This window comes from Ascidiella aspersa, chromosome 2 (genome assembly GCF_963924565.1).
Source record: "Ascidiella aspersa chromosome 2, kaAscAspe10.2, whole genome shotgun sequence".
Lineage (NCBI taxonomy): Eukaryota > Metazoa > Chordata > Ascidiacea > Phlebobranchia > Ascidiidae > Ascidiella > Ascidiella aspersa.
The window spans coordinates 25160059-25182885 of record NC_139448.1 but is presented as its reverse complement, the minus strand read 5'-3'; the positions used below and the strand labels follow the sequence as shown (position 1 = coordinate 25182885).

General features: G+C 37.4%; 1 protein-coding gene across 1 annotated transcript; it reads right to left on the bottom strand.

The window, feature by feature from the left end:
- LOC146164479 (receptor-type tyrosine-protein phosphatase-like N) lies at positions 1-22653 on the bottom strand. The gene is made up of 14 exons (XM_083381566.1): positions 22567-22653; positions 21498-21680; positions 19208-19287; positions 6797-6846; positions 6172-6224; positions 5893-6051; positions 5503-5574; positions 5095-5262; positions 4355-4496; positions 4022-4092; positions 3751-3948; positions 3518-3684; positions 2086-2278; positions 1-1052 (listed from the first exon to the last, which is right to left on the bottom strand). The coding sequence occupies exons 1-14, from the start codon at positions 22567-22569 to the stop codon at positions 981-983; spliced, it is 1611 nt and encodes a 536-aa protein (XP_083237692.1). The 5' UTR covers positions 22570-22653; the 3' UTR covers positions 1-980.
- Positions 22654-22827: the final 174 nt, after the last annotated feature.

Below are 22827 nucleotides of genomic sequence, written 5' to 3'. Positions count from 1 at the left end.
CACAGTTGCAGATATATATTCTTTGACAAAAATTGCACATTCATTTACACAACATCCGCGTTGGCGATGGGTATTTACATGTGATGGACAGGAAAACGACAATACGGAACAAAGAATATACTCGAAAGTTAAAATTAGAGGTGCTTGCGTTGAGATAAATTTATTGGACAGCATATTTGTCAGAAAAATATGTTTACCCTGTCTGGAACTGCTTAGCAAAAAAATAAAAAATAAACTTTGAAACTTTTAACGCAGAGAGTTCATATGCTCACACCACTACTGCAAAGTGCTTCCAAAAAAAAAAAAAAAAAACATTTTTGAAATCTCGGAAAATTGTCTATCTATAATCTGAACTGGTTAAAATACGAGGTAAAAAAACTATGTTTTTATATTGGTTGGCAACAGTGAAAAACCGATTTGTTAAACATGGTGGCACAATTATATTTTGGAATGTCCATCTGTAAATATTTTAAATCGGCTCTTATAAAAAATGGCAGGTCGTAAAAATCAACTTTAGCACAAACCAAAAATGTAAAAATCGTATGAAAACTGCACATAAAAACGTCTACTGCAACACATTCGACACAACATGACATTAAATATTTCCAGAGGGTTGATATGAAATATTATTTGGTTTTTCAATACACGGACATTTAACCATGTGGTTTGGGTTCCAAACGCACAGTTCTGTTCCTAGGTCTAATAGAATAGAAGTACACCATATAGCACTTATATTAAAACAATACACTTAAAGCTATTTTAATAAGCAGAAACAAAGTAGTTTACACCTCATTTTTCAAATTGCTCTACATGTGATGATAATTTAAGAATTAAAATAACTTGTATTTGAAAAGGCGAAGCAAGCAGTAGTACCTTAATACAGAAAGCAATTGAGCATACAATCATACTGTGCAAAAAAGTAACTGTAGGTAAAACGCTAAGTTTGTTTGGGATTATGCAAACTGATACAAACTGCCTTCTTAGTGCAACAAGACTTTAAGAATGGCGTTAACTTCTTCTGCAACGGAACATAGAGCAAATTCCATCTGGTCCTGCAATAAACAAGAAACGATGTTATATTATTTACATGATTTATTACTCAATTTCAGTTGGTATAAAAATAAAGTCTAACTTGTATGCATTAGTTTACTTTTTGTTAAGTTTGGTTTGTTTTAATGAAAGTCTAATGTGTGCAATGAATTGTATACATAGATTGGACGTATATATATATATATATATATATTATAGTCAACTGGTCGACAATGGTACAGCCGGAACTTTCCGAGTGAAGACGTAATAGAAAAAGTGCAAGATGCAAAACTATTAGCATTTATTCACCTTTCTCAGAGCTAACCAATAAGCAATCAACGATCTTCCTCTTGCTTATCAAAGTAAAGTTAAACTGGCTTAAAAATCAGTCGTTTAATTTGTATCCTAAAAAGTCTTGGGAGACCAATAGAAACTAATGTGTAATTCTAATACCACCCTGTTCATGGTATTTGTCTGTATTCTGTGTTGTGTCATAACATTAGTCTAATAAACAAAACATACTTGGGGCAGAAAAAAACACGACTGACAAGTGCCACTGTGAAAAAGCAAGTTTTACCAGGGAGAAAATTAGTTGCTGAAAACTTGTAAACTGCTACAAGTTTTTCCTACAATACTGCGGTTACACAAAACGTTTTGATTATTTAACTGTTCTTTATATATAATACAGGTATTTACAAAAAAAATGTGGTCTTGTGGCTTTAAGTAAATTTAAACCTTCTCTCAAAAGTGTCAATGTCCTAATCTGCAATTGTTTTTTACCCCGGTATTGTTTTTTTTTGTTTAATCTTGTCTAACGCAAAAAAAGCTACTTTTTTGTTTGCAGCAAACTGGTTTAAATACTACCCAAGCTGCATTAGGCCCACTATTGATTTTTCCCTTTAAACACGGGTGCCTATCCAATATCATTGTAACACAGCAGGCAGCTCTGACAAAAGCGGTTCATGCTAAAAGGTTGAGGCCATTTAGTTATGCAAGCTGCAAGCCATGTGATGCTCAAATTGCACTTATCTTCATTAGTCATGCAGAGTCACGAACCTTTGAGGTCACCATACCCGCCCTCTGGTCCCTCAAGTGTTCTAAAGTTGCTGCGATGTCCATCTCCTTAACACCCTTAAGCATACGGCTGATAACCAGGTCAATGAGAATGTAGGTTCCAGACCGGCCAAACCCGTCACTGCAGTGGACCACTATGGGAGAGTTGCTTCCACGGAAACATTTGCTTACCTTTCTGCAATTAAAATTTAAACCAATAATGCTTCATGCAGAAATTCAGTTAGTTTACAATAGGTAAGCCATACAGAAACATTGGACAAAAATTTCAGTAAGATTTTAATGTAGCATTCTGATCAAAAACCCTATTCACAGTGTGCGAACAGCATTATCCTTTTTTAAATAGAACTGACAATACTATCCTTCTTTTACGAAGATGAAAGCATCAGGCAACCAACAATTACTTTACATACATAAAAGCTTTTTAATAGCACTGGAAATATTATCAATTTTTTTTAAGATGAAAGCTCCAGACAACCAACGATCACTTTTGTTACTATGCAACTATCTTTAAATGGAAAGCTGCATAGCGACAAAATGACGCTTGTTGTAAGAAAGTTTTAGGTTTCCGAAATAGCTGTACTGATTTTTTTCTTCTAGTCTGCTAAAAGGTATTCTGTGCTAGAGATGAAGCAACACTACAATGAAACCTGGTGTTTGTGGTGGATCATAAGCAATACACTGTGCCACAATATGTTGCCACAAGTAGCTCGAGGCAATGAAATCCACCTTCACTTACCACACTGCAAATTGTTTGCCTTACCTGGAAAGTTGTTTTGAGCAGATATCATGTTGCAAGTTAAATAAAAGACTTAAAACTACAGGTTTTACTTTATATGTTCAGTTTATAATATACAAAATAGCTACAAACTGAAGGCACGCTTTTTCCTAAAGCTAACTGTATATAATTAAAGCTGAACTTTTAGTTTGCTAAAAATTCTAGCTAAATTCCTGCTTAAAACATTGACAAACATTTTTAGGACCCGAAATGCTGACATTAAATTGTCTGCTATGCCTGGTCTGGCAGTTGAAAGATTAAACCTTAACGGCCGGCATTTTATGTTTGTACAAGGCAAATAACATTGTGTACACAAGGCTTTAACACGGAGATGTCACTTTCACTATAACCGGAGGCCAGTGTTAACCTTCAATGTTAAATCTACCCTAAAGGCCGTTTCTGTCTTTAATCAAACAACATTGAAGACAAACAGTGTTCAGTCCACTAACTATATTCTCATCTTATAGCACAATATCTGGTTCAACACCTAAAGCCTTATTCAGCTATCCAACACCAAATTTGTGAGTCTATTGATAAAACAAGCAAACTATAAAAGGTTACTGAACGTTTTAAGAAAATTTAATTTAACAAACATAGAAAAAAATGTTTAAACTGTGATTTGTTTTCCATCCAGCTTACCGTCGTAGTTCCAGTAAAGGCCTAGGAGAGAAGGGTACCCCATTTCGAGGCCATGAAAGAAAGTGGAACTGTGTGATTGTGCGTGTCTCACAAGTCTTAAGATTCTTGAGATAGAGGCTTCTAACTAAGTAGTCCTCACACCAGATGTGCTCGGAAACAAGATGAATCTAAAATTTAAATGTTTATTTTTTTGTTTAATTTGAAAACAGGATAATTAATTAAAAGTTTCATACCTCAAAGCCATCATAAACGCTTGACCCTTCATCAGGCCAATACCTGGCACACTGGGCTACACCATCCTCTGAAATTGGGGCCAGCATCACTATGGCAACCGACCCTTGTTCCCAGACCATTTGCCAAAAGTGATGAATTGTAGACGGCAGTGGACCTTGGGTGGCAATGTACATTGGAAATCTTGGGTCATTGTCAATCTACAAAAATATGACAAAAGTAGTAAAATGGGCATTTGAGGTTTACTTTAGGAGCAATAGTCAGACAACTCACAATGAAACTTGCATTAATGTAGTCGCTTTCTTGTTGATATGTATTTCCCAATTTCACCCTGTTGTGGTCATCTAAGTAAAATAAACAACTAATTAAAGCAGCAGGAGAAACCAATCTACATACCAAACAGACACACCACCTCCTCATATAAACAGGCAAGAATAAAATTTTCCCTAACGCAGAATGGAGGTGGGGAGCTTAAGTCAATAAATTATTGATGAAATAAAATTGATGGGTCTGTCAGGCGCATAAGAAAAACACACATTAATTTTTAATCTTGCTCGCTTTGTGAAGGGAGGGCAGACGCTAGCCTAACCATAATGTGATACGTACATGGCAGAATGTGTGGAGCCCTGTTTCTTATCATGTTGACGTGGCCCACCGAACTGCTTACATTCTCTGCTTGGTATTTGCACAATGCCAGCCACTCAACTGACAGGCGATTCTTGTTCTTCATGTGATCTTCCATATAGCTCTGTAAATTGACCAAAGAAATACAGCATGTAGGTTTGATTATTTAAAAAAAATATTTGTTAACAATAAATATAATAGAATGATAAAAAGGTATACATTAGACAAAGACAATAATGTGTGCTCTAAAACTACAGCTAGACCGGAGTTTAAAATATACACCAGTTAAAAAATGCATAAATTTTTTAAAAAAAATAATTTTAAATTTTCGATAATACAACCAATAATGTCAAAAGACAACAAACAGCCAACCACATAAACTAACAGGCTTTGCAACAAGTTTATACAAACAAATGCATTTCTCATGACACCCGGCATATCGACAAACAGGAAAAACTGGTTTGTCAAAGGGCAAAAAAGGTCATGGCAAAAAAGTGAAAGCATTTTTTCTTCAGCAACCTGAACACGTTGTTTTCCTATTATTAACACAAAATGTGGGCTAGGTCATCTGCCAGAAAGTTATCATTACAAAACCTTGCACATAACAGATATGTTTTACTTTGTTCGACTCCAAGGTTACTTAAAGCATTTATTTTATATTTGGCCCTATTAAACCAAAAGCAAAAAAGCAAGAAACCTACAACTGTTAAAATTAAACCTACCAATACTGCATGGCCTGTAGATATGTCAAGAGTGGTTGTAACAGGTTCTTCACTCCATGAAGACAAACTAGAGTTGCGGGATGCCTTGTTGGTATTGAGATGATTACGCTGATGAGCAGCAGGAGAAAACACTAATGTTGGGGTAGATGCTGTGCTGTCATTGCGCTCCTAAACATAAAAGCCATATCAATATAAATTCCTCCTATATAAAAATTCCGAGCAACGCTGATAATGGTTGAAGAAATAAGCAGAACAACTTTTTACTATGCAAGGTAGCAGCGACCTTTTTTGATTCACTACTTTAGTTTAAATGTTTGCAAAACAAGGGTAACTATTTCGGAGAAACAGAATAATACAATAATTGTGTTTAGAAAGAAAATAACATGCCACATGGAAATGTTGGTATACCTGTCTCTGGGGCCTTGAGGCGAGGTCTTTTTGCTCTGCCGCTTTGCTAGCATAATGTTGTCGACACAGCTCCTAGCGAAAGAAAAATAAATGTTACATGGATATAGACTTTACATCAGTACATCAACACTGGAAAATTAGGTTTCTCTTTGACCTAGTTAAACTTACATAAAAATGATTTAGTTAATCTTTAGAGAGTAGTTGTGTATATGGTACAACTTTATTTAAACCGAAAAAGTTTAAATTTAGTAGAAAAGCTTCACTCATTCACCTGCTAAGGTTAAACAGGAAAAAATCATAACAGTATTTTAACCATATGAAATACAAAGCAAGGGAAGCTATGTTAAATTCTTAAAACAGGTGTTTAATAAAAATTGGGAAACAAAATACCTGGTAATCATCATCATTGGACTGGTCTGAAGCTCCAATAAGCTTCTTGCGCCTTTCAAGCGATTTCATACAATAGCATACAGTAGAAATCACAACAACTAGAATAATTGCAACCACTACAACAACGATGATGATGATATACACGTCTTCTTGAGTTATCTGAAAAAAATTAAACTTTTGACTTAAATTATCATAATGTTGTTTTAAAATTAAGCTAATACAACACATTAAAATTAGGTGTTCATAAAACAATGTTTGTGTCAGCAAATATTTACATACCGGCTCTTTTTTGATGAATGGCATTCCCTGAGCAAGTGCTACATTTATTTGATCTGCACAAACCACATAAAAATGATCACTAAGATTATATAATTAGAGTTAAGTCTTGAATGAGAAGATTTGGTAAAACCCAATTCACAACAAATTTTGGCTCATATTGTGCAGATAAACACAGTAACATTTTCATAAGTGTTGGGTTTGTAAACAAAAAGCAATTAACATTGAAAAGGGCAATTACATATTAAAAATTAGAGGTCTGTTTTATACACACCAGAAATGTTTAACCAAACTTATAAATCAGAATCTAACTACCTAGCAATCAATCTTACACAAACAAACATATATTAAAAAATAGATTTTATGCTAATTAAGAAACAAGATACCATTAAAGCATAAATCTGGTAAGTATTACAGAACTAAGTTTTCCCAAGGGGCAAACTATATCAAAGTGTTATAGTGAAAATTTCATTGTTTATCTGGTTACTACATAAACTAATCAGTGATTAATTAAAAAACATGGAACTTAACAAACAAAAAAACTCTGACACATTCAACATTTAAAGCATAATCAGCGCAATCTGACTTCCATGAATTCAAATTTTACACACTACAACAGCTGACAAACCTTGTCCATCATCTCTTTTGGCTTCAGCCTGTAGCTGCTTCTCCTCTGTACTGCACAACACAGGAAAATAAAATTAGGCAGGGAGTTGGTATCAATCACAGCAGTGCGCAAGCAGGAAATATTCATAAACTTCCGCACAATTTAGTGCATAGAAAGTGCGTGATTGGCATTAAGTGTCCACTGCGCACTCCTGCACAGTTTAATGCAACTCTTAATGAAAATCTTTGATTTGCAGTTACAATAATTGAAAATTGGTAAACATTTATTTTTAGGATTAAACACATAATATAATAACAGAAAAAATTACTACACACATTTGTTGTAGAAATAGTTGAATGGCAGTTTTATATTCTTGAATTACTCGAGTGAAAACATACCATGATATGGGCAATGACATATATTTACATGAATTTAATTACACACGTACCATGATATGTCGATTTAAAAGACTGGCTTTTGTTTGCAAAGGTTTGTTTGTCTTTGCCATTTGAAACCCAGCGATTTTACATATAGATATATACAAATATAATGTAACAGCTGGAACACAAAAAATATTTAAGTATGATTTTTGCGACTCTGATATATATTAGCCGTTCACTAAACAATATTCAAGACTTCACTGAAAAATTGTGAATAGTTTTTTGAACGTGGTCGCTAACCTTAACCTGCCAAGAAAACACAGCGTCTGTCAAACCGAGCAGATAAGTAAAGTAGAATCGTGCTTTAAAACAGCTGCAGGCGTGATACATCGACCAACACTAAACTAAAGGTGGACTTGGTGGAAAAGCCCACATGAACTGCACTTTACTTGTACCGTTGCGCCAATTTCGGTCTCGCCCAATATAAAGCACTTAACGCGGCAAGATTTTATCAAATTAACATCAGCTAATTTAAATTCATACCAAGCTGAAACACCACGGCGCATGCGTGCTACTCAACAAACGGCCCTTTGCTACCGACACGTAGCAGCAACCTCGCTGGTACCTGACGATCATGTATTATTCAGCGACTAGCAACGATCGCTCCTATCGCTCCTGCTTAAAAACGCGCCCAAGCAGGAAACCACGTTTTCCAGAGAGCCACTCTCGAAATGCCCCGCTCTGACCGAACAAAAGAACCTTGCGGGACTTGAGCGTTGTTACGTCACAGGTGTAGCACGGTTGGAAGCGACAGAGCGTGAACTAAATCTGTAAGACCATTTCGCACAAATATTCGCCTAGTTTTAAAGCTGTGGTAGTAATTAGCTCAAGGATGTAATTGGTAAAACCAAAAACGAACAGCTAGAAACGACGAGTTTGTCACACAGGCGTCGTTCCAGGGCACTCCACGGCCGTGAAGCACCATTCGGAGCAGTGGACAAAAGAACAGCATGGGACCTCACACAATTAGATCAATTAGGTCAGAATGCGCGCCAAAATCAAGCTCTGCTTCCGAGAGAATGAGGACGCCGATTTACAAAGCATTCTTTACAGCGAATTGTTTCCGTAACTCGCTGTAAACGCTCCGCGCAACACAATTTCAAATGATGATGTAAAAAACTAATTTACTCCACTATGTAAAAATAACAACATACTCGATATTCTTTAGTTCTATTCTCATCTGTTGTATTAAGATATCTTAAAATCTTCTGTTAAATTATCCTATATTCATTTGTAAATTTAGGTGCGTTAAGTTTAAAGTGCGCTAGCAAATCGCACGTCCTGGCAGCACACCGCACGCAACCTAAGCAATCAGCTCGAATAGCTTCCTTCGGGCAAAAGGGAGGCATTTGAGTGTTGCGCAGCGCACAAGTGGCACGTCACGTGACCAGCAAAATGGCGGCAACGTAGACAAATCCTTTTGGAATTTTAAGGCGTGTATTGCGAAATCACAGACATCTCGGTTTCTGCTTGCAGCAGTGAAACGGCGAAGCCCAGGTTACAGGCTATATGGCGCACACTTAATTTCGTGCAAAGAGGAACGTCCTTTAACCTTAAAGACATTTTGATATCTTAAAGACACTTTTTAAACAAAAGTAATTAAAATGCCAACAACAACGAACTGCTGTTTCTGATTGGATTACATTTAACACACAAGCAGAATAGGTAATAAAGCTTTTCAGAATAAACCACTTTACCGTGGGTCTTCTGAAAGGGGCAGATTGGCGCGGAAGGCCATTGGCTCCCATGGCGCTTCACGCTTAATTAAACACAGATAAAAGTGAGGACAGCCAAATATGGGCATCGCAGTTGGAGAGCCGTTAACTCGTGGCACTGAGATAAAGAATTCCTGGGCAGCCCAATGGGAGAGCCTTGTAACAATGGACGTTTTAATGCCTTTTACATTTCAATTTCCCGCCGAGGTACACAATAAAGTAGGCAGCGGGATCTCACAACCTCTTGAAGGACTTTGCTTGAATTAAAACATAGTTTTGACGACTGATTCAAGTGTAAAGTCTACTTTTTGCGCTTCGGTGTTTTGCGTTTTTCGAGTAGTTTTGTTATCAATCGGAAAGTGCAACAACAAAATTCAAAACGCTAATTTCTACAAGGTATAAAGATAATAGCAAAGTTTTGTTTTTTGATTGCTTTGAAAAAGTTTGCCTGTAAAAAGTCAAGCAAATAAAACAGTTGAGAATAAGATGGCCCAAATAAAATAAATAACTTGGATACAATTAAGTTCGCAAACGGCCAGTTTGTCATTTCGGAAGTGGCATGTTCACACTTTTATACAGAATACAACCCGACTTACAATCATTTACATTGTTTACAGTGGACACTATTCCTATTGTTCTCAGTGTCTATGGAAAAACATAAAAAATATTTTGTTCACTATCGAAGATGCTGTTGAACAACTACTCCAGCACTATAGCAGCATAATAAAGGCCTGGCGAAACGTATTGGTATCTTTTCAACCGCATGCGAATGAACAAAATTGACTAATACTCCCGAAGGAATTAGGCAGCAAACGAAGTTCCATTTACCACAATACCAATCTATTGCAAGATTAATAGAGTAATAATGTTTAAGAAAAACATGTTTTCAGACTTTTTTGTTAAGCAGAACTAATTCGCCAATTATTATCATGAGCGTCTGAAGCTTCCCGCAAAAGCAAAGACGTTGTGGTAAAAACAAAAGAGTGCGAACAAAGGTAACTGGAAATGAAAGCACTGCATTATGCAGCTTCCGGGATCACTGGAATTTCACGGTTTTATTAGATAAAAACACAATCATTTCTATTATTTGCTTTAACTCCACAAGGTATAATAGGCGCCGGCGGGCAGTTCCATTTTATGTGAAACGTCGCTTCACTACGAAAGGCTGGTCGTTTGCGCTGTAAGATCAAAAGTCGCTTTCGACAAGAGACCAACCAGAAGCTTCCTTATCGATCGGCGCGCAGTAACGCAACTGGGAAATAGCGCGCTAACGTACTTATGACGTCACAAAGTGAATTGGAATCTGCGTACTGTGCACAGTCAGTGTGCATAAACGCCAGTTGCAGTCGTTCAACCGATTTGTGGATTGCCTACAGCGCACGTGGAAATTTTAAAGAAGCTCGTAGCATCCAGTGAATGCACCTAATTTTTACCTAATTTTCACCGACTCATGTGCATTTGTGGGTTGCGAAAATAATAAGCAAAAGGAACTAAAAAGCTGCTACTTGACGCACCCCAAACGCTGCGGTTCGAAGGAGATCGATTGGCCACCAAAAAAGCAATATAGGCAAACCTCGGCGCTAAAATCGATTCGTTCGTCCAAGGACGCCATTGATAAGGCTGTTGCGTGGTAACAGACATGGCCCAATCATTGTGGCAGAATGTTACTGCCACACAATACGCTGTACAAACACATACGCCAGGGATATTTCTGATGTTTTTTTTTATAAGACACCGGTCGCCATCCGTGGAATGGCTATCGTAGAAATATAGCCAGACTATCTGCCATTCACACGAAATGGTGTTATGAGAAACGCCAATAGGGTTTAATAAAGCCCAAGCGCTTAAACTACAGCGCTCTTTGACAGGTAAAATGTGCAATTTTACGATTTTGAAAAACACGCAAACAATCATATAAAATACGTGTCCCTTTAGGTTTTAAAATAAATTATAATGGTTGCTTTGTTGTTTTGTAAAATGTACCAGTGACAAACGATGCAAGTAAGTAAGTACGTGCACGCATAACGATAAGCACAAATAAACAAACTGTCGAATGCTGCATCCTCAATATGGCCGGCACAGCGAGGGGCGTAAACATATATTTAAAAAAGAGGGTGGGGGGAAATGAGGGGTGTAAAAAAACGTACATACATTCAAAATTGTAAACATAGTAGAATAAGCAGCGACAGAAACTTATTCACAAAAAACTTAAAACTCGACATGAAAAAATGCAGTACAAACGATGGAACGTCGTTGAAATACAATGTATAAAAAGGCCATGCGCTACACATGATTGGAACCTGGCATCCGGCGGTCCATTTACGTAACCCCAATTACACTGCATGCCCACGACTCGTCAGGTCACGACTTAACAGTGACGCGATATCAAAACACCAGGGTCTGCGAGTTGTCGTCCCATAATAAATAAACGTCACTTCAAAACCGATGACAACTTTATCAGCATGAAAGAAAGCGAGCGAATGCTCGACATTACTAGCGGGAGGTTTTCAGAATACGGCGAATTTACAAAGGTACAAAACTAAATGCGAATAGAACGTTGTTGTGCAATTGTTTTCTTGAATTTAAAACGCCTAATCTACCTTCATGACTGCGACTTAACCTGGATTATGGTATCTGCTTTTGGTTGTACATTCAATAAAATGACAGATTAAGTACGTAGTAAAATGAAACTTAGTCCAATTCACTTTCCTGGTCGCAAAATAACTGCGTTTTATTTTCACTATTGGACAGCCATAACTCGAGGCAAGTCGCTTGAAGGGCCGGGCAAAACCATTTAACATCGCCCAATCTCCTCCCGACATACGTGTTCATTCAAATATCGGCGTTCGGATGGCAAGAGATTCAGAGCGAGCAAGTAAGAAACACAGAGAGAGAGAGAGAGAGAGAGGTACAGCTAGGGATAATAAGAGAATTGGAAGATAAGTACAAGCAGCACCGTATAGCAAGGCAACACGCATTTCCCAACGCTGAATGGCAGCTCCGTCCGGCTTCCTTCGTTTCCGCTCTTTCAAGCAAGCGACGCTCGATGACCCTCCCAGTGACGTAATCGTGCCGCATTCCCGAATTAGGAGTTGCCTAGCGAACGCGCGACCTTGAGACTCCAGGGGCCCCGCAAAGCGGCCTGTGTTGTTTTAGGCCGCGTTTCATCGAGTGACTTGGTTGTTTTTGGCCACCCTTAGGTTCGTCGCCAGCGGAGACCTACTCATAACCGACCGTTTATTTCTCTTTTTTTCGAATTTCGTTAAGCAAAGAAACAAAATCAGGCCTTTTTGCATCCTACCAGAATCTCACGGCACCTGGCCTAGAAAACTCTACACAGCTACACTACAGTTCCACAGCCACCGATCGAACGCAACTAAAAACACTAGTATGACTAACTGTTAAGTCGACGATCGTTGAATAACCGATTTACAAGTGGCATGGCCGACAACGACAAAAACAACAGTTACTCGACGGTTGGAATCACCATGGTGCCACCTAATGTAGTATGGATCGTTCAAATCACATATCATATTAGATTACACCGTAATCGCCTTTAACCTTCAATAACGTTCGTCGATTTTACGCTTTTGTCTTAAATGGAATGTCAGCTGATTAATTAAAAGCTTCCTTATGCTTGGAAGTTCAAACTTTTTATTCTAAAAACTACATCGGATTTCCATCAATGTAAACCTCTGTCATACCTAATAGGTATGGTCGCCGAGTTTAGGGATGAAACAACTGTGGTGCTCAGCCCACGCTAAACCCATCCCAAAAGAAGCAATAGAGAAATCAGGTGGCACTGTATAAGGACAAATTGTATTGGATTCTCGACAAGCTTTTGCACAAGCGTGCTTCATCAGGTCGAAGTATAAATGAAAATAAGCGACCGCCTTTTACTTGCGCTTGTGCCTTTATGCGAATTTTAATTGTTTTCATTTATACTTTGACGTGATGAAGCACGGTTGTGCGAAAGTTTGTCAAGAATCCAAAACAATTTGTCTTTATACAGTGCCACCTAAAACAAGCAACAACTCTCACGAAAAGGCTACGACTACACGGCTACAGCTTGTACGAGTGGGCAGTTAACATACTCATTTAAGCAAGGCACTGCGTTGGAAACGACTCAAATAGAAAAGTGTTTGGTACTTGAACATCCTTGAAAGGGGTCAACATCAAGCCGGAAAAACTTCGTATTTTAAAATGGAAATCAACTCCAGGACGTAAACATACCGAAAAACAACAGCTGGTTAAGAAGTTCTGAAAGCTGTTTTGATGAAAAAAAAAAACTGTTTTTGTTCCGAACTGTTCGCGTGAATGAACCTCAAGAAGGTAAAACCAACCACTTTCAAACTCACGAAATTAAACTTACTTCAGCAGCAACATCACCATTAACTGTTTTCTAAACATATATTCATCACAACCTTTATTTTCTCTCCCGCAATTTGTAGGTTTATCTTGGTTAGGTTTAATTCGAAGAACATGTACATTGTACATACTCAAGGTTGAATGTTTATTTATGGTAAAAACGTAACGGCAAACTTTTTGTATAATCGGGCAGCATCCAAAAATTGTTCCTTGTAAATGGACTTGAAGACGCCAAATATTTTTATAACCAAGCTTTACATCTGCAATACTTACGAAAGAAAAACGCGTAAAAATGTTTACATAGGAAGTTTCCACGGAATTAGGATGTTACCAACATGCCAATTTCGCTGCGTACCTAATTCTTCAAACGGCCTAATGCACGATTTATTAACGGTACACCTCGTCCACCGTAAGGGGGCTACGAGCTGCGAGCAATTTGACTTCACAGATCTCCTTTGTGATTTTATGTTACGTAGAGCGGCCCAAGTTGTTGCGACTCCATGGAAGGGGCCCTTGTCTCCCTTATTCAATCTTCCCCCGCCAAGCAGTCTACAAACTAGTCGTTAATCTTTCATGAATCACAAGACGAACGCATTCCTACCTTTATCCATGCCGAACACGCGAAAAACAGATAGCCTTCACCGCAACGGCAGCTGCAGTCTGCTGGTGATCCGCAGCCTCCAGATCCGCACCCGAACACCACATGCACATTTGGTCGTCAGAGGCAAACAACGGTGCAACATAGGCAAGCTGCCGCGACGCGAGACGGCGGATAAACCAGTATTTCGTCTACGAGATCAAAACGCATAAGCGTCGCAAGCCGGCAGTCCGGTTAACGACGAGCCATGCTGGGGCGAATGCACCTCGTTCGTTTGTGAAAGTTTAGTCGTCTGTGGCGTGGAATAAAACATGAGCCACTGAGATCACAGAGAAGAGAGCAACAGCGGCACAGCAGGAACGCCTTCTGCGATTGGGCGAGATGAAAGGAATTTGCCGCGGGCGGAAGACAACGCGACAACGCGAAAAAGCGAATCGCGGCCAAGTTAAATTCTGCGAACACGATCAATGTCGTCGGGCAACTGTTGCCAGCAACATCGCTTGCAATTGACCTTTTCTTGTAAGCTCTCGTTCAAACGTGCAGTGTTCCAATTTTTTGGTTGTATTTTTACATCAAAAACGGGCGATAACATAATCCTTTGCCGGTTTATCAAACGCCTCTTGCATAGCTAAAAGCGTAAAGCTATCCGTTTTCCATTTCACTAGTGAACCCAAAGTATTTAGCTCTCCTGGCGTAAAACACATGGTCTGAAATCTGCATCGTTCCAAAGAAACAAGGACCAAGAAAGATAAACTCTAGACAAGCAACTTTTCTTATGTTTTTTCTTATATAACGTGACACGCTCCAGGGCCCATTGGTGTTTAATATCGTTATGTCGATAGCGCGCTAGTTTTACTGGCTTGCAAACATGTCTCGGCAATTGTTAAGTGAAACAACAAAAGTCAAGGGACAATGCCAAGAGTTACTAACGTTTCTCAGCACTCTGGGTTCCGGTTTAACGTTCGCAAGTCGCCGACAGAGCTTCGTATCACAAAGAGTGTTCGCAACACTCTAATCGTCAAACTCCATTAAGATTCAATGAAATGAATAATTTAATGGCAACCGGGGCAGAATATAGTGCAACTCTTGAGCACTGTTATTTCTCCCACTATATTTTCCCGAGCCTTTTTGTCGTCGCCAGTGGTGAAATAAAATAAAATAACACTATAAACAAGTTGCGTGAGAAAGTTTATAGTTGAAGGGTCTTTCTATCCACCAATTAAACGTTTTTGCCTACATAAAGAAGACCAGTTATTAAAAAAATGCTTCATTGCTTGTATGTATACCTTACATGGGGTTTAGTCTAATCAACTTCTGTTTGCAAATCATACATAATAGCATTCACTTGAAGCAGGAAAACATCTTCAAGGACTAGCCATCGCAGGCCGGTTAATTGTAAGATTGGCGACCGAAGACAGGATATAAAATTCTGGATTCACCTAATTTGACTTAATCATTATAAAACAAGGAAAGAAAAAATAAATGTTATTCAACATTAGGAAATTTTCGTTTAGATAAATTTATAAGATATTAACCCGTATTCTAATCTAGGTCATTCTAGGATCATTTGGGAATTACTCCACGGGCCGTAGCTTGGTAACGCCTGTCCGAAAGCAATTCAAGACAACTACAGTTGAAATTTCTAATTTCAAAAGGTAAAAATTGTGTAACAGTTTTTTTAATCTAGCCAGTTATCAACTCAACCGTCGATTTATCGTAACACGAATTACGTTTCCCGATTAAGGGATAAGGTATAAGTACGATAGTGTTTAAAGTTTAAACACAGGGTTATAAGCATCCAGTAGTTTTCAGAAGGTGTGAAAAGCAGCACCCACTACATAAATGTGTCCAGCATAAAAAATAGAACAGCACGCACACAGCAAAGCAGCTTCAAAATTCAGCATGAGAGCCAGAAAGCAATATCGATTTTAGCGTCACAGTATGCGATCGATGGCTTGTGTAAGCGGGTGGAGCATCACACAAGGGCAAAGTGACTTGTCTACATCAAGCAGTCGGCTCCCAATTAGTCAGCAACCACCACGAAAATAGGGTGGAAAAAAGTGAAGCCAAACTCTCCTGAAAACGCCAAACTTGGAAAGAGATGGGAAAATGCATGACTAAAAAGAAAGTCCGACACTTTTTTGAAAATGGTCGGATAGGCTTGCCCTGTGGCGCGATGGGCTTCAAAAAGGCCATGAATAATTCAAACCCGTCTGCCCGGGCGCGCGCTCTCGGCGCGAAAAGGATGACAAGTTTTAAGAGAGCCTGCGCTCTCGAGTCCGTCGAGTGGAAACGCGTTGTCGGGGCGACGGTGGCGCGTTCCATTGTTAAAGGCAGAAGCGGGAGTGCGCACTCCAGCTGAAGGGCGCCCTCGACGCGAATTCCGCCCGACCGCGGACAATAGCGACCCGCGGGCGTCCGGGATACTTGTTGCCGACGGTGCCCCGCTTTTTCACGATTGCGTATTACAATTGCCCTCGGCGCCGCCGCCTCTGCTGGACTTGCGATCTGGCAGTTGGAAAACGGCGCGCTTTCGGGTTTTGCTCGCTGTCAGCCCGCGCTTTGGCGATTTTTCGAAATCTGCAAGTGGAACACTTTCCGGGAAGCGCTCGGCCGCCGCTTTATTGCTTTCGGGAACGAGGCGGACGCAACAAACTTTTTTTTGTCTTGTCCAATGTGCTCCCGCCTTTTTACGAGCGAAACAGTTGTTCGAATTTCGGAAAGGGCGCGCCGGGAAAATTTTGAACGAAACGCGAGCGACGTGAGATAACTACTCTCTCGGTCGTTTGGAATTTTTTTTGTGACAGGGCGGGGATAAATACCCGTAATGTCGTACATTATGCAACCAACACGCAGATTAAAGTTCCTAACATGTTTAATCGAAAACAACAAAATTAAACGTGTTGTATTTAGTGGGTTAATAAAGTAAATACGGTGGCCTTAAAAAGTTCTTATACGAAGAAGAACAGCTGAGACGGGAACCAAAAGCGTTAAAAATCGAAGCTATATTTTGATAAATTCTTTCAACAATACAAAACAAAAATGAAAACCTTTTTCGTGTTTCAAACAGTTCTAACCATGAACAAACTCACGTTTGTAAAAATGGTCTACTTAAGTCCAGCCAGGCCGATTGCTCTTTAACGTTCACAACAAATTTAAATCAAGGCTAAATCTAACCCTTACATGTTTTTTAGGAAACCGCATATGCAAATTTCATTCAAGTTGTACTTCTATTAAAGATAATGTTCACTCTTGTAGAAATAGGTGACCGCTCTTAACGAAAAATCAGGCGACCCTTCGTCCACCATAAACAAAAAATTATTTCGTTTATAAGGGAAAAAAGCCGACAGAACACATATGATAACCGGTCAGGCATAAGTTTTCTATTTTCCCAAGGAATCACTTTAAAACAATTGTAAATAGGGATTTTTTTTGTATTTTTACAGAGCTGGGATTTTTGATTTACGGATCCAGGAAATTCACATTAGAAAGGGGCGATTTTTTTTATTTCCTACAGAGTTAAAGACAATTACGCATTAACAGAGGTGTGTTGAAATTTAGTTCCGTTTGTGGTTTACGTTGAATCTACTAGTACATAAAATAAAGGGAAGAAAAGGGTCCATGTATGCTTAGTGATACCGTTTATCATATTGTACAATGCAGGCAGACAACCGGACCTTCATATTTGCACATCGCATGTATCCTAGTATCAATAGAACGCGATTTTCCGAGTAGGAATGTCGTTATCCGTATCTATTGATTCAAATCGCTGACTCAAAGGTATCGTTTAAGGCAAGTTCCAAGGATATGCTATAGCGGAAAAAAAGCCTAACAGCAAATTGACCTCGCTCAGCGCGCTAAACCGTCTCCAAGCTCATTTGCGGTTTACTGTATGACGTAATTTCGTGAACAAAACAAATGCAGGCGATGGATGTGACGAAGAATGCAGTGGAATGGTTGGCATCGTGTTAACTAAAAATGGCAAAGATTTCGCCTTTTTTGTATATATTGGTTTTAAAATAAAATCTAGGAACGATGTATGTTTGCATAACTGGCCTAGTTATACTGTAGACTGGTGATCACCTCGAATGTGATTTCTGTCGTTTTAAACCCACGAATAGAACTTTTAGGTCTTAGCATAGTTCCATAATGGACATTCAAAATTTCGAACAATCTTTAAGTTTTTATTAGATTAACAGAGTTCAAAACGCACCTTTTGTAAAACGAATAATTTTCAAGTTAATTATGTTCAAGTATTAATATAAGATAAACTTATTTTTTTTAAAGCTCAACTAACGGTTTTAGCTACCAACACTATAATGCACTTTTTACTCACCCAAAAAGGTTTGACCTTATCACTGGATGAAAAATAATAATGTTTCCTTCATGGCTTGTACATAGGCTTTAATCTACTTTAAATTCCAAATAATTTGCTGCGCTTCAACGATTTTTTAACCTTTAACATATTGACCAGAACTGTCGGTCGTACTACATAAAAAGGGTAGTTGTATTACCGAAAAAAGTTTTTTTTCATAAAATGAGCGTTGCACTTCCAGTAAAACAAACTGCGCGCAACAGCAGGCAGAAATTTACTGGCATGATGAATTCTATAATTAGATATATTTGCTGCCTTTCGTTTGACGTTACCTACTGTGTTTCCTTGCTTATTTTTTTTTTTTTTACTTTTTATGTCCGACAATAATTTATTAGATAGTTAAAAACCTGCAGTACCACTGAACAAAAACTTAAACACAAGTGGTAGTAACTGATGCGAAAATAGGGCAATTCAAAATAAAACTTAATTTATGCGATATTACAGTATTTATTCCAATAACATGTTTTCTTGTGAAAGATTTGTGCCAGTCAGGAGAAACAACTGTTGGCTTGCAGTTCTGCACAGCTTTACCTCGAAAGGTTGTTGTTCGGAACAGTTTTTAGTCATTGTCTTGGAATTTTAGCAATAAGAATTTCCTACGGCGGGTCAGCGACACAGCTTTCGTAAATGTTGATCGCATTAAAAAAACTGTCACGCGAAAGAAAAGAAGTTTTTTGGGCGGTGGCGTCCATTTGTCTCCACCATTTGGCGGTTTCAAAATAAAATTCCAAACACTAGATGTCAGTGTTACAACTTTTACATGTTTTTTTTTCGCATAAAATAACTCTACAAATACATTGCAAACAAGGGCCAAGGCCACCCGAACTAAAACATAGTATTCTACGCAAATGGAAATTAAATTTATTTTAATTAGGAAACGTCTTTTCACGGAAAAAGTCAATATGTAAACTAACCCTAATAAGAGTGGCGACTTACCTAAATTTGAATTTAACGGGGTCATCTTTCTGTTGTTTCTGCAACGAATTCTTTATTGAAGAAACATCGGCCTGTCTTTCCTGAAATAGTACATTTAATACAGTTTTTTGTCTATTGTAATGCGTGTACTATAGTCATTAATTATGCATGCTGACAGATTAAAATGTTTCCTTTGACAAGCTGTTTAAATGTTTGATTTTTCTAGATAAATCTTAAGGGCATGCTATTATTACCAAACATGTCACCCAGATTATTTAACAGGTATAAGCCAGGGTTGCCATCAACATGGACCCAAAAATAAGGACCACCGAAAAATTAGATGAGCATTTAAAAAACGTTTTTGTTTCATATTACATTCCATAATTTTGGCCAAAAACAATTCGCTCCAGCAATTTATCAAGCTTTATCGTTTGTTTTTCGGTCTACTCCTGTTAATGTTGCTTAAAGAACGCTACTTTAAAAATCCGACACATAACGCGATCGACCAGGTGGAATGTGGCGATCAAGCGGTGGGTCGCGATTGAAGTGTTGACCACCCCTGCTTATAGCTTTACTAATTTAATGATGTCGACTGCACTGCGCCCATTTCCCCATTACCAACCACTTCGAAAAAATGATGCATTTGCCCCACCCTATTCTGCTGTAGCCCAAACAGCAGTAACCTCGTAGGGGAAAACCGGGACCTATGATCAGGCCGGACCGATGAGCCACCCCCAATAACTTTAATATTTTAACACTTTAGCGCCTCCAGCTTAGTTAGCTCTTTCGAGCATGTTATAATGGCTTCCTATCAACAAAATCAGCGGGATTGATCGTATATTGTAAAATTTAGGTAGAAAAATGCATTTTGTCAGGTTGAAACTAAATTTTTTGGGGTTTACTATTTTTGTTTTCTGTGTTTCGAAGAGTTATTATTAAAATTATCTTCACTTAATATACAAAGTAGTGACAGTACTCTGTCAGATTAGCCGGTATTTTACAAATTTAAAAGTTTTTATAAACTTTTTTTGCTAAAATAGTCAACATTAGTGGTGCGAGACCGATGAGACAATAAAAACAAGGACCTTTGAGCCACTGGTCTCTTGGTAACTGCAGCTAATGTAATACATATTAGTAATATTTACAGTTTACATAACATAATACAAAATGTCTATTAAAAAAATATTGCAGAAATACTATGTGGCACCTTTTTAGCAGGTTTTATGAAGCTTGCTGTCAAAGATGCTAATGATAAATTTTAATCAAAAAGATTGTAACAGAAGTTCACTCTGTTGATCAAAGTATCATGTCAATATATGTTAAAGACACAAGCCTAAAGGGATAACATCAAGTTGCTTTTAAAATATCACAATACAGGTAAGAAAATGTAAAAAAAAAAATACCACAATAAGGACTTATAAAGTTTATTATTAAAATGGATTTTTTGTTCTACATGGCTTTTGGAACAAATTTAGCTGTTTAGTTTGCTTATTGGTCTAATCATTGAGTTTTTACCCATTATTTCCTTTTTGAGCTGTTGATAGTTTTTGTTTTGTCGAATAACTTTATTTAATATGTTTTACAGGCATTTACAAACATTGACATGGAATCTTTGCACCATAAGATGTTTCCAAATGTCTAATTACCAAGTTGGATTTCAAGAGCCTGATTTTTAGTTTGCTGTTTCAAGCTTAAAAATGCCCCCTCTTTAGATGAAAAAGATGTGTTTAAAGGATTTATATACTATGCCTGTTAGAATCACAAGTCTGATACAAAAAAGATTGCAGAAAAAACGTAAAGTTAAAGTTTAATAACAGTTTCTTTAACTGCAAAAATTAATAGTTATGTTGTTGTGTATAAGTATAAAGATAATAAAAGTGTTATGTAGGCCATTTCTTAATGATAAAGATGGTGATTTTAAAATATATTTTTAGGTAAGGACAATAAAAGCGGATTTGTTGAGTCCTTAATGAAAGATATTCTGTGCAACTTTCTGAGTACCAATGCTGCTTCCGAATGAAAACTTGTATTGTTATTTGAAATGTTGTTTGTCGTCTATTAAATATACCATTTTAAAGCAATGTGCAAAATCCTGAGTCTTGTACGGCACGGGAGTACATTTTTATTTATGATGTCATAAAATCTCGGCGCAAAAGCATAATTTGAGAATATTATTCAACACCGGTTACTAGAGGAAAACGATCGAAGTTCTGTAGTTGTTTAAAATAAATAAAAGTAACATGCTATATATTTTTAATTAAACATTTACACATAAACTATTCAGAAATAGTAAAGTGTTTCAGCTACTGACCTCTTTTAACTCTTGAAAAGAATTTTCAGAATCCCCTGTTTGACCAAGCAGTGATGTTTTGTTTGACCCAGAGGCCAGTCCATTGTCTTTGTGTTGTTTCTCTGTGTTCTGCACTGTATTGCTGGGACCAGCATCCAGTGTGTTATCGATGTTTCTTTGGCTGGCCGAAAGGTCATCGTTTGACTGCGGTTACAAAAGGAAATATATTAAATATCAGCTGAAGAGACAGACCTGTTACCAGCATCCTGCCTAAGCTGGTAAAATCAGTTGATGGGAATCATACATTTGATGGAAAATTTGATGTGTTTTCCCTTACATGACAAATAATTTTCGCAAGTTTGACAGCTACAAACCATGAAGCTCAAACCACAATATATATGTACGTATACAATGTACTGGCAATATTTACCACATTTTTCAAATTTAGTCATCAATTATTACGTAAGACAATTAGATATTGGCCGACCTTCAAATTTACTTGGTGACGATTTGCGATGGCTGAACATTCAAATTAATTTACCGAAATTGATTTGTTTAAAGAAATTTGATTTGCTTTCAGCCAGCGTCTAACAATGCCTATACAAAGAGTGAATCAATCCATTACAGCCATAATGTAAGTAACTAGAGGTTAAAAAGAAGTAAATTTGTAAACCAATCTTGTTTGGAAACCTGATTGTGTCTTAACGCATAAAGCCAGTTAGTATATAAATTGTAATTCTTTAGAAGGTTTTTTTTTATTTAAATAACTTTTTAATCTTAACTATATTGTTATGCAATATCAAATAATAATAATATGCACACATATGCATTGCATAGTTAACTTTAAAAAATGCACAAAAGTTCAATATATACGTTGTGTTGAACTGCCATCTATATTTCAAAGGAGTAATAAAGGATTGTTTTGGTATTGTATTTAGTTTACAAACAATATATAAAAATAGATTGATATGTCCACTAGTTATTGAAATGTTTAGGTACTACTTATGCCATATAAAGCCATATCAAATATTAAAATTTTTACTCATTGCCGTTTTTTGATTGCATAAAAACAATACTCGTGCAGTTTTACCATGGTATATGAATGAACAGCTTTCCTCTCAATGTTGTATCTTCTTAATTGACTCTCTTTTGCTGTATCATCTTGATTTTTTCCACCTAAAAATAACTTAATTATTAAAAAAGTCATAGGTTATCAAATAGTAATAAATAATAATACCCTGCCAAAACACAATATTAAATGATTCTATTAAAGATAATCATTGACAAAGATCATTTTGGGGAAAAAATAACATTATTTTTGGACTTGCTGCAAAAAAACAACTATGCACCA

What these genes read in the sequence shown, in the direction of transcription:
- LOC146164479 (XM_083381566.1), bottom strand. An exon ending in CATTCATCAAAAAAGAGCCG is followed by an intron (nt 6,052 to 6,171) that starts GTATGTAAATAT and finishes AATTTTTTTCAG; the next exon opens with ATAACTCAAGAAGACGTGTA. An exon ending in GGCTCCACACATTCTGCCAT is followed by an intron (nt 4,093 to 4,354) that starts GTACGTATCACA and finishes TATTTTACTTAG; the next exon opens with ATGACCACAACAGGGTGAAA.